The 12814-nt window shown below is 36.8% G+C and overlaps 1 protein-coding gene across 1 annotated transcript in view; it reads right to left on the bottom strand.

The window, feature by feature from the left end:
* USH2A (Usher syndrome 2A (autosomal recessive, mild)) overlaps positions 1 to 12814 on the bottom strand; it is a 393962-nt gene that overhangs the window by 242896 nt on the left and 138252 nt on the right. Inside the window, exons 22-26 of the mRNA XM_009994736.1 lie at positions 9118 to 9244; positions 8616 to 8713; positions 7120 to 7300; positions 6495 to 6625; positions 1862 to 2135 (exon numbers count right to left, since the gene is read on the bottom strand). Of these exons, the coding sequence (XP_009993038.1) occupies positions 1862 to 2135; positions 6495 to 6625; positions 7120 to 7300; positions 8616 to 8713; positions 9118 to 9244 (811 nt within the window). The remainder of the gene's footprint in view (positions 1 to 1861; positions 2136 to 6494; positions 6626 to 7119; positions 7301 to 8615; positions 8714 to 9117; positions 9245 to 12814) is intronic.

The following is a 12814-nucleotide window of genomic DNA, read 5'->3' on the forward strand; positions in this document are numbered from 1 at the left end:
AACCATCATCCCTACTCTACAAAGTTCTCCCATAAACCATATCCATAAACACCACATTCGAACAACCCTTAAACACATCCAGGGATGGTGACTCAACCACCTTCCTGGGCAACCTGTTCTAGTGTCTAACCACCCTTTCTGTGAAAAAATGTTTCCTAATGTCCAGTCTAAATCTCTCCTGTTGCAGCTTGAAGCCATTCCCTCTTGTTCTGTTGCTAATTACCTGTGAGAAGAGACCAGCACCAACCTCTCTACAATGACCTTTCACGTAGTTGTAGAGACTGATGAGGTCTCCCCTCAGCCTCCTCTTCCCCAAACTAAACATTCCCAGCTCCTTCAAGCATTCTTCATAAGATTTATTCTCTAGGCCCTTCACCAGCTTTGTCGCCCTCCTCTGTCCTCGCTCCAGCACCTCGATATCTCTCTTGAATTGAGGTGCCCAAAACTCCAGGTGCGGCCTCAGCAGTGCTGAGTACAGGGGGACAATCACCTCTCTGCTTCTGCTGTTCACATTATTTCTAATACAAGCCAGGATGCCATTGGTTTTCTTGGCTACCTGGTTACACTGCTGGCTCATATTCAGCCACTTGTCAATTAGAACCCCTAGGTCCTTTTCTGCCGCAGCAGAAATTCACAGCAGCCATCTTATTTTACAGTGTGCTGAGGAGCATCAATGAAAAAACACATGGTGTTTATTGATGTGCCTCAATATGCACTTCAGACATTCACTTTAGATGTTATTTTGCCCTAGATTCTTCGTTCAGGAAGAACTGCTGCAGGAATTGTGAATGCATACACTTCCGAGGCTATGCCATCTGCTATGAGCCAACACTGAACAGGGTACAACTGGCTAGCTCTTCTGGGCCATAAATATTATGCACACAGAACCTGAAGGAAGATCGTAATATATGTGATATCTACAGCTGGAAGAATACTTAAAAAATATTTTTGTGCTATCTGTAAATGCTAGCACATAGATTTGATTTGAACAATTCTATAGCTGTGAAAGTGCAAAGCTTCAAGGTAGCTCTTCAGAGCTTACTTGAATGCACACTTTCAGTGTGAGCTCAAGCATTCAGAGCCTGCTACTTATTTGTACACATTATCTGAAAAATACACTATGACTGAGTAATAGCTTCAGAAGTAATGCAAAAACACACCTAAACCATAAACCAAGTTTAACAGACACTTTTTGACTACTTTTCATACAATAGATCCTTCAGTGGAAGCCATTAGTATCAGACTGTAATTAACGCTTCTCTCTTTTCCCTAGGAATTTGACCTATTTCCAAACAGAAGTGCCACAGTGACAACTGAAAATTTGACCATCTCTCACCCTCCTGATAACATGGAAAACATCACGGTAAAGTAGCCAAAATCCAAATTCAGGGACTTATACTCTCTTAATTTCTTAGACCAGAATCAGTATTGCCTAAAAATTAATAAAACTCTTCCACGTGGCTGCATTCAGCCTCGTTACAGTAACCTAAGCTATGTTTACTCTCTTCCACTGCTTTTGTAATCCAGATTGGCAAGTGACACAAGTTGATCAAGTAAAACAAGTATATCTGAACTGGCTTTCTCTGCTTGGGCATCTCAGATTATCTATCATTTGCTGCTTTCTAGTTCCTCTACCACGTGTAAGATTGGTTCAGATATCACTGCATTGGAAGAATTTTTAGAGCATTACGAAAAGATCTGAAGCTAGATGTGTAGGGATAACTGGTAGTTAAACAACAACGGGTGGGAGGAAAAAAACAATGTTATATATTCATGGATTTACACTACCAGCAGCAGAATGTCCACCTTGGGCATGACACCAGTTTTTGAAAAAAATATGTTTTCCCTGTTGTCACCTTACCTGGTTCTAACCCCAGTTCTTTATAAAAATTCTGAATCTCAGATGGGATTCCTCCTATGTAGATGGGTGAGTTTATGTTCAGCTGCTGAACACGGGGTTCAAGAGTCTGCTCTCTCAGTTCATTCATGCTTGCTGAAACTATGGAGCCCTCCTTATTCACGATGACTTTGTTCCACTTTCCATCACAATAAGAGAGTCCTAACCAGAGATCCACTTGTATAAAGACAATGCCCGTTTTTAAAAAGATGTTTAATATTCCACTTTTCAGTTCAATCTATATATTTTAAGACAGAAAAAAAGGTTTTTAGAGAGACATCACATACGCAGCAACAACAGACACAGCTATTAAAAAAAAATAATAATCAAGGCAGTCAATTAACAAGATCAATGAACAAGACATTTTTGTCCTCAGGATAGCAGAAACTAAAATAGAATTCTTTACATAAAACATGCTAAACATGGTGTATTGGTTAATGCAGAATGAAGGAAAATATATTCTGGGGTTTTGACAACTGACTTTGGCAGTAATGTAACTAAATAAAAAGACAATGGACCAGCACTGTTTTGTGTTCCTTTCTTGTTTTGTTTTGGTTTGGTTTTTTTGAGAATGAAAAAAACAGTATTTTATCTATCAATTTATTTTTTAGAAGAATGTAACAAGATAATAAGGAAATGAAATGTCAGGCTCGATTAAGGTCTTTTTAATTCACTGATGAACTCAGTTTCAAATTTTTCCAGCATACATTGATTCTGTATTTCATCGTTGTTCTCCTAAATCTTGTAAGAAAATAATTGGTTTTGTATGTGTTTTTTTGAGATTAATGTGCTAATTCTCTAATAGAAATAAATTTTACTCACATTTTTCACTGCATAAGTTTCCAAATGCTTTACTGGCAGACTCTTTATCATAACTGAACGGAAAGCAAGTGGGCTGAGACTGCAAATTGGCAGGTATAGAGCACTACACACTTAAGTGATGAACTGGTGGTTAAGAAATATGGATACAATCACAAAAAGGCATTACTGATTCCTTAGGAAAATCTTATTAAGTGAACCCTACAGATTTAATATAAATCCTTTTCACCAGTATTAACATATTCAGGTTACTGATAATATTTAAATTGCAATATTTGTAATTGGATTGCATTTCCTTAAAAGGCACCCATACTGAAGAAAGAACTCTGTACTTAAATGTCACAGACAATCTAGGTCCTATTCCAGTGTGCACAGTGTCTGATTGCTCATGAGACAGGGGTATTTTGTTTATTTGTTTCTTTGGGACCACAACTTTTCCTATTTCGATGAGTTCATAGCCCTTCATAGCTAAGGACTGTAGAATAAAAGTGAAGGACAGATCATGCTTGGGTGAGCTACCAGTTTCCTTCACTGATAAGAATTAACATGGAGCACATTGTGCTGGTGGGAAGAAAGCATCTCAGCTGCGTGACTACAGTTGTATGCCAGCAAGTCTGCCAAACCTGGAAGCTGGAGAGAGGGCATGGTGTTTGACACAGGGTCACTACCCAGTACATCCTTCTTCCAATTTACTCATCTTGGCACAGTCTTCAAGTAGGCAGTGAAGGATGCTTGTGCTTTTTTCTGTTGACCTGGACTGACACTTAGAATGCCCAAATGCAGCAAAAGATAGAGGACTACTGCTTACTTTGATCTGCTCTGCATTGCGAAGATTAAAAAAAAAAAAAAAAAAGCAGCCAGATCCCACATAGATTGATCATTCTCTCTAGTACTGGGAATAGGTTCAGGTAAATTGTCTGCTTTGTATAAAATTCTGGGTCCGCCTTAAAAAAAGGTTTCTTTATTAACTTGTCCTTGGAAAATATATCATCACTTTAAACCAAAAATGCAGTTCAGAATGGGCAGCCAAAGGGCAGAGGCCAAAACACAGATCCCTCAATAGCCTCAGAATCAGTCATTCTTTAATGGAAAAAGAATACTAATCTCTTCCTTACACCAGAGGGAAACTGCTGATGACCAATACTAATATCATCTTCGGAAGTCAAACATGAGTACCAGTCACTTCTTTGCTAATGAAAATATTTTTACTTTGAGTCCCCAAAAGACTTATTTCACACCCCTCCTTAGCTCCTCCACAGGTAATGCATCCATCTTGGACACTGGTTATTTCACTTCCTGCAGCTACTTGAGTGCAATTCTTTTGAAAAAGCTTCTGCAGGACTTATTTCTTATTTTGTAGCTTTGCAGAAGCAAATCAGCGCTTGAATTCAGCATAAGCTTCATCAGCTACAATGTCTTGTGGGCTAGTGCCACTGTCACACATACGATTGGCAGTGCTTAGATTTTTGATGATGTTGAAGTGGCCAACATCAAAATGAGTAATGCAAATGCTATCTGCAGTCACAGGACCTTCTTCCAGTCATTAACCCATGAGGAAACACATGCCAGAGTGAGAGCTAGTGGCTCATACTAGTTTATCTGGACACAGTTTGTTCATAATTATTATGCCCAAAGAGAATCAGATTGACAACTCTAGCTTCAGTTAATTCTCAGGGCATGGAACGCATGGAAGAAGTGACCCTTACCAAGAGCACCTTTCTTGGATGTAATATTTTCTTGGGCTGAAGACAAAAAAGAGTCTTTGGCTGTTTGGTAGCAGGCCAGCCACGTGTCTAGTTTAGTAATTAAAAAAAATATAAAGCTAATAAGAGAGCTGTGACCTATGCAGAGGGAAGGGCCAGGGAACACCACTGGCACTCAGGGTAAGTGGTATAGCTTCTAATCTGTTTTGCAGTGCAAGTGTCTCCTGACCAAAGCTCCTAACAAAGACATTGTAGCTCATGTGCAACATGCTACACACCTCATTTTCACTTTCTATTAACCTTCTTTTATGAGCTCAAGTGCACAGGAAACCCTTCTGTCATCGTTAAGTATGCGTAGAACACAAAGCCACAAGGGTTGGAAAAACATGCATACAATCATCCTAAAATTCTTCATCTTAAGGCTATGGAGCTGTTGAGGTCAGAAGTAAAGTGACATGACAACAATTTTACTTGACTTAGACCAAGTGCTAAGAAAATAATTTAATTACAGTTTTCAGCACTAAAAAGAATATAAATATAAACCTGCCAGAAATCTGAAAGTATGAGTAGAAAAGTGTTCTGTTTAACTACCTTGTGCTGCATTTTCAATTTACTAAGTCCCCTTTTTCCTTTATAGTCAGAAGCAATTTTCTCGTATTTGTTATTCTCACATTGACACATTTGTTAGTCTTTCACAGAGCAATAGAAATAAAATGAGAATCACATACCAGAAGAATTTCCAGGAGAGCCCAAGCCCCATGTTTCTCCCTGTGAATGCCTCTCATGAAAATAGTACCCCTGGACTGTGAATTACACACATTCAAGTTCTTTTAAGGTGGGACAGTGGCCATGTGTACAGCATCTTATGCTAGTAGCTCATGGTCTTGGTCATTACTTCAGGGCAAAACTAAAGTAATAACATGTAATTAGCAAGACTTTTTATTGTAACTCATTATAGTTTTCAACTGAGGCTTCTTGAAAAAAAGGAAGTAATCAGGTCTAGCAGAATTTAAAAGCCAGGAAACAACTGTCTGCTGGAAAAGTCAGTACTATAAAAAGTAAATATAGAGTAATTTATAGTTGTCCTGAAAAGGAGAAAAAAAATATTTATACATTTTTAGGTCAAAAGTTTAAAAGAAAAGGCACATTAGATATAATGCTATGCAATAAAACAGGCTGTGACATGACAGCCATTAGCAAAACAGCTGCATGACACTAAATAAATAAATAAAATAAATTAAATACAAATGCAGAAAGAGCAGATTAGGTCAAAAAGCAACAATACCCTCAAAAAATCTCTACATGTAAATTATTGTTTCTTGGACCAACCAAAAAGATACATTACTTTCAATGTAATACCTACTAGTTGGTGCAAGTAGTAAACAACAGTTGGCCCATCAAGCAATGGTGGCTACAGTCTAATTACATTCAAAATGCTTAGGGGAAATAGAAGCATAAAACAGTCTTATTTAGCAAACACTGAAAAGGAAGTTCATATGCATTATCTCACAAATTTGCCTAACACAGGATTTGTGCAGTTTCCTCTACAGTGTTGGGAAAAACAGTGCTAGGGATGAGATGGGATCAGACTGGGCCACTAACTTCTGTCTCTATGTTTAAATTAAAATGAAGAAATCCTATTGATTATAAAAAATACATATTCCTTAAAGAAAGCTTTCTTTGGCTATCAGACAATTTCCATCATGAACTTTTTTATTTACTGTTTATTTTGTTCTAGTATGAAAACTGGAAAATTTGCTAACTCTATACTTCCCCAGGAATGAGCAAAAGCTTTTCATACACATCTCTTCTAACCACTTCTAATCCAGCAAAGAGAATAATCTGCTTTTCATATATTGATATCTTTCTTATTTATGATATAAATAACACAGGCAACTTATACTGAGCATTTGTTGTAGTCCTTTCACTCCTCTTACACTGCTGTGTACAGCAATTCAAAACAAGTAAAACAAAAATAACTTATGGCTTGAAATTTCTTTAAGTGCTGGGTATATCTTAGCATACAAAGCTTACCGCTCGTACCTGAATACAATTATTTGTATTTCTGAACTTACTGCAAGATAATCTGGGCCATCTTTATTGTAAGCAAACAAAAGCAATCCATTCAGTTGATCTGTTCTAAACTTGAATGAGATCTCAAATTCCAGGCCACCACTGAAAACACTTGAATGCAGTTCCAGGAACCCTTGAAAGTGAATAGATGCACAAGTTAAAACAAATACATAAATAAATGGCTTCAAAAAACCAAAAGCAAAGAATTAAATGCTACCTTCTACTTTGACATGAAGAACTCCAGAGATTTCAAGACTGAGGTTAACAATTTTAGCACTCAGCTAAAGGACAGTTATTTATAATGAACTGCAAAACACCAGACTGGAGCAATGTCCTAAATTTTGCCACCTGGCAAGTTTTTGATACATTACACACATCCGTGTGTCTTCAAAAGCTAAACTTCACCTTTTCCATGCATACTAAGTCTGAACAGAGTTACAGCAGCAGCACCTGTCCTCTTTTATGTGGTAGTTTTCCATAAACCCAGAAACCAAATTTTAAACCATTCAGAAATAAGCCCATCTAACTAAAACTGCTTTGAAAAGTAGATCAGCACAATATGTTTGATATTATCACCTTTTATATTTGAAGGACATACTTGGCTAGTGCAATAGTATATCAAGCTACCTTTGCCAAGAAAATGTGCTCCATCTGAGAGGACAACAGGGCATCCTTCCCAAACATGATAGACATTGTTTTGCTCTTCAGCATCCTGCCAGTTCAAAGATTCCCAGTTTTCATAAGGAGTATGCATTTTTTTCAGAAATATGTCACTGAGACATCCCACAAATCCTTTCTGGACTATTGTCTTCATCCCTGCAAAAAGAGGAAAAAAATACTTTTAAGCCAATCATCTGCGACTTAACACAAGGATTAATTTATGTTTTATACACACTTGTCCCACCATGTATGTCCGTGTGTGCATTGATTTTGCATATAGGTACATCAACAGTGTAAATCTACCCGATGATTCCAAGGAAAGTTTTCAGGCTTACCCTCTCTAAACAAAACAGTAACTATGATGAAAGGTATGCATTTCTTGAATAGAAAGAAACAGTCTTGCAAACGCTAATGCAGATCAATTCATATTTAGAGGTTTCACTGGGAGATTCTTTCCTTGTTTGGATGAAAAAATAGCGATTCATGTTTGCTATCACTTTTTCTTTACTAGGGACATGAATATAAAGCAGGTTTTAGAAATGGCCTGCTCCTGAATGGTAGTTGTAGTCAATCTCATTTTAATTATCTAGCTGAAGTTTTTTGAGGAAGGCATGCTGGCTTGCTACCAAAACCACACCCCAAAATTTTAGAACAACATATGCACATATTTCTGGTTTTAGTAAAGTGACACAAAGAAGGATAGAGAAAGTTGTACTCTACTGTACCTCATGAACTAGATTTCACATCCTTATTAGTGGTGGGAATACAAACTTATTACAATTTGGCTGTCACGTTAATATGAAAACAAGAAAAGCCTGGATATGAATCCACTGAGAAGAGTTGATTGAATACTGGTTTTGTGTGCAGTCACCTCTCTATTATCTGGTGATAGAATATACATTTGGTATATATATCAGGTTTATATGTGAAGACATATGGTTATTGATGCTTCTGGAAGCATCCATCTCCATGTCAATATAGCTGTAGAATACAGATATAATCACACACCACTGAGTTGAATGCAACAACCGCATACTAAAAAAGGCCAGCATGTTGTACCTCTGCATCCAGGTGGGATGCATAACCCTGTGCTTAAGCTAATAAAAACAATGTGTACATGTACTTTTGAAAAGAATTTGGGAATCTAGAATGTAAAACATACCCATAAGTTTCACATGTATACCAGTTCTGTATATAAAATTCATTAAAATGTACACAGACCTCAAACACTGATTTACTGCTGAAGAAATCAGCCATACAGATATTTCAGTCTATCCCAAAAGATGAAATTCAAGAAACCATATAGGTTTAGTTTTAATTAAAACAATTATGTAAATAGTTACACAAGTTAAGTACTGTCCTCATGTTTCTGACACATTGTCAATACAGCCTACAGCACCAGAAAAGCAGTTAAGTCATTGCTACTTTATAGGATTCCTTATACCACAATCATACTCACCTACATCCTTTCTTACAATAGTATAACCCTGTGGAAGTCCTCCAACAAAAATTCCTGTATTCTCTCCAATAATGGTACTGCCACTAGTTGCTAAGGAGGAACCTGAAAAATAATCAGTAATTATTCTAGTGTTCAATGCTTTCAAAGATTTTCAACTCAATAACAGAATATTGACATTTGAGGAAAGAGACTAAATGTAACACAATATCCTCATACTTTTCCGTATGTGTCCAGATAATATTTACAGCTCTACTTTACAAAAGAATATTAATACAATCATAGAGTCACAAGCCCAAAAAGATAATCTCCTCCCGCTTGGTACTAAATGATCAAAGATTCACAATGGACAGATACCTCAGAAGCCCAGAAAAAACAGTAGTGATTTTGTCAGCAACGGAGTGGATTTTTTACTGTGTGGATGAAGACAGGTAGTGGAAAAATAAGCAAGTGAGCAACACCCTCAGTAATATTAAAATAATGAAGCAAAATGGAACTGGATTGATTACCTGTGTACTGCCCGTCCACTATGATGTTTCCCAGTGCTTGAATTCTTGTAGCAATTATTTGGTGCCAACTGTTATCATTGTACTCTTTTCCACCGTCATTAGTTGGAGTGACTGCTACAGCAGATCCCTTTTTATTAACAGAAAAATCTGATTTAGAATATTATGAAGGTAAGATTTATAATTACACCTTACTCTTTATAGCACTCTCTGGTACGTAACATTTAAAAATAAAGACAAAGCCCTCCATTTAACTTCTCTGGAATATTGAGATGTCTAGGACGGATTTCCCCACTAAATTAACCTTCACAAACAATAAATGAGGGATCAAGGATCCAGTTCTGTTTCTATTAAAAACAGAAAATCCTGTGTAGTTCTCCTGATAAAGATGGGGATGAGGCACAAACTACTGAGGGTTATGGCACACCATTTCTTTAATTTTATTTTTATTTTTTAATGAAGCCTCTATTTATCTACTTTATGGATTGTTGTGGTTGCAAAGTTTGATGGCCATCATTCAGTGTGTCATCCACAGAAAGCAACTGCACACCAAGATTGTTGACTACAGTGCCTGTCTACAGGAAGGCACCCAAAAGAGGTGTGCATTTCTAGGACAGTATGAAGACGCATGTTGTGACTCTGTTAACTTGATATCAAAAGGACTTGAATTTTCAGGTAAGAGAGTATAATACATTTATGAAGTCAAAGGTCATATTAAGAGATTACGGGGAATGGTTTTCCAGTAGAAGGAGTGCTTGTAAAAATGTTTTTAGAATTAAAAGGAATTTTTACCTGGTTTGATTAAAAGAATATATAATTCTGTAAGGGAGGGAATTTAGAGACATCTATGACAAAATGCAGAGAAGTCTCTTCTGAATTGCTGAGTGAGAAGAATATAACAGATGTGGCTGCCAAACCAAATTTCAAGACTGTAAACAACCAAACAAAATACTATGTGGATTTATGCCATGATGCAATAAAAATAAAATTAATGTATTTCAAGATTTTTCCTAGAATTTGTATCCAAATACTCTTCTACCTTCCCAACAATCCGTCCGTCTCAGGACTTTAATGTTTACATGAACTTTCCAGGAACTCAAAGTTATTGTGCTGAATTCATACAACAGAGCTGTCCTATGTAGCAGGTAACTACTGTATGGAACAACATGTATTTGCAAAGGCACTCACTACATAATATGAAAGCATTATCACCTCTGCAGTTACTTTTTGAAACATTCATAAAAGAAAAATAAAATGTTCCTTATAATTTGGGGGTCCAGCTTTTTACTATAAAGTAGGAAACCAGACAACTTAGACATTTATTTCCAGATCTTATAGTGCTGTTTCTGGCTCAAAGGCCTTAGAGTTATGAATATGAAGAAAACCTGTTGATAAAAACAACCACTTATTGTGATTAATCCTGTTAAAATTTAGTATGCCTTTAGCGATGTGCATTTATTAGAAACTGCTTGTCAGCATGTAGATTTATAAACACAGTATACATTTTACAGTACATTTTGAGTCGGGGACTGTCACTGTATGAAAATATATATGATGTGTGCATATGTACACAATTACAGAAAAAATAATTTCCCATGAATATTTACAGCATTTTTCCTGCTCCATTCAGCTAACATCTTGGTACTGAGGCAGTTTGTACAGCACTCCTCTGTCCCATGATAACAACACAAAGCTATATATTCTTACATACTAATGTGCACTTCTTCGTATACAGTTTTTTATTGTCTTCTCTCCTATTTCAACATTTTAATATTTTACAAACACACATTTCATTATCGTAGTTTAATAATTAAAACCAGAACTGGTGTCATGCCCAATTAATGTGCCCTGGTAGCATGCCCATTAGTTTTTCCATTAGTGAATTCAACAATACTAATGGGATTACTAGCATGGGATGCTAATTGGGCGTGACATAAGAAACTGGCTTACTTCTTAGCATACCCTTGCTAATGATGAAATTAATGAGCATTTTATTAAATGCTGTCTCATCAAAGTGTACTTAGTTAGCGTTAAAATTGTTACAAACGATGCTGCATTCTAAAGATCAGGTGCCTGAATAAGTGGTTCTTCATATTATGCTTGGCAACAGTGTAGAGCATTAATAGTTTTATACATCAGAAACCACATTTATTTGTAACCAATTCAATCTGGCACCACACAACCATATGTGCTAACCTGTGCTTAATTTCAGGGGATTAAAAAAAAAAAGGAAGAAGAAAAAGATGGTGTTCCAGGTTTGGCATGCACTGCATTGGAGGCCTCTGTACAAGTTTTTATCTAGAACTACTCAAGTGACTCTGTGATTCACACTCTGCTGTGAAATGGCTTGTTATGCATTTCAGACATCACACACATGGAACCAAATCTGGAATAGTGTGCTGAGCTATACAATAAGTCTTAATTTTTTGTAGCAACTAAATTAACTCAGTAATTACTAAATAAATATTAATCTCTGTGTTTTTTAATGCTGATTCATGAAACATCACAAATATGGATCCTCAAAGATACTGTCTAGGTGTCAAAGTCTGAATATAACTACACTTCTCCCTGTGCCCACCATTGAGAAGGTGAAGAAGTCCTGAAGTTTTGCCAATGCCAAGCAGCAAGATACAGTTGGGATTCATAGCTAAGTACCATCTTCTTCTTTTGGGGAGTAACAGCTTACTCTCAGACTTTGCCTACTACTTCAGCCTCTGCATGAATCACAGGCAACAAGAAATGATTCTGGTGTTCCTCCTTTTTGCTGTAAAGTTTAGTAGATGGATCATCTTCCATTGATTCATCAAATGAATCATCAATTCCCTCCTTATTGTGAGAAGAAACCAAATACTCTGTACTCAGACTGTCCTAATCATTAAGGAAGAAGGTACTCCAGATTGGCCCTAAACTTCCACTGTTAGTGGTTTCACTTTATATAAAATATTCAGTGTTTCCCTGAGGAAAAGACAGATCAAATGACGTGTAGCCACAGAAAGATAACTAGAAATTTAGCTAGAGCTGATTGTGTAATTTAGGTGTGGGTGTAAAGTCATTATGATAAGAAACTCCACAGACAGGTGAAAGTCTGCAAGCACACTGAGTTTGGAGAAAGATCTATGGAACAATTTGATTGTGCAAACAAGACCAAGGAAGAAATCTGCTAGCAAAAAAGCTGATGCTTCCCGGACCATGAGTAGAAACCTGCAAAGAACAACAGTAAAACAATAAGGAAAATAGAGCAGCTAGACAACACAGAACAGAGACAAAAAAGATGGTCAGACAACAGATAGATGAATGGCGTTGTATGTAAGGTTGAGAGAATTATGAATGGACAGGAAGCCAAGCAGTCGAAATTAACACTTAGAGAAGAATGAAGTTAGGCTGCTGCTGAGTCCCAGCTAAGCAGACTTGGCAAGACTGTCCCCAGAGCAGATACAACAAAGGGAAAACATGCTCCTAATCATGAGCAAAGATACATACCACAATCCTGAAAGGGATTAAGGTAAAAAAAAAAAAAATATATATATATATAGGTATATATGCATACATATATATAAAAAATCAAAACCTGTGACAGGACCCAGCTGGACGGGAGCACAAAAATATCACACCAAGCTGCTCTAGCTGAAAAGCAGTAGAGTCCCATTTGTCATCAAAAATATTTTTTCCAGTTTTTCAGAGAAAAGCACAGAGGCAGGGC

Source organism: Chaetura pelagica, unplaced genomic scaffold (assembly GCF_000747805.2).
Source record: "Chaetura pelagica isolate M959 unplaced genomic scaffold, ChaPel_1.0 scaffold2, whole genome shotgun sequence".
In the NCBI taxonomy this organism is placed as follows: Eukaryota; Metazoa; Chordata; class Aves; order Apodiformes; family Apodidae; genus Chaetura; species Chaetura pelagica.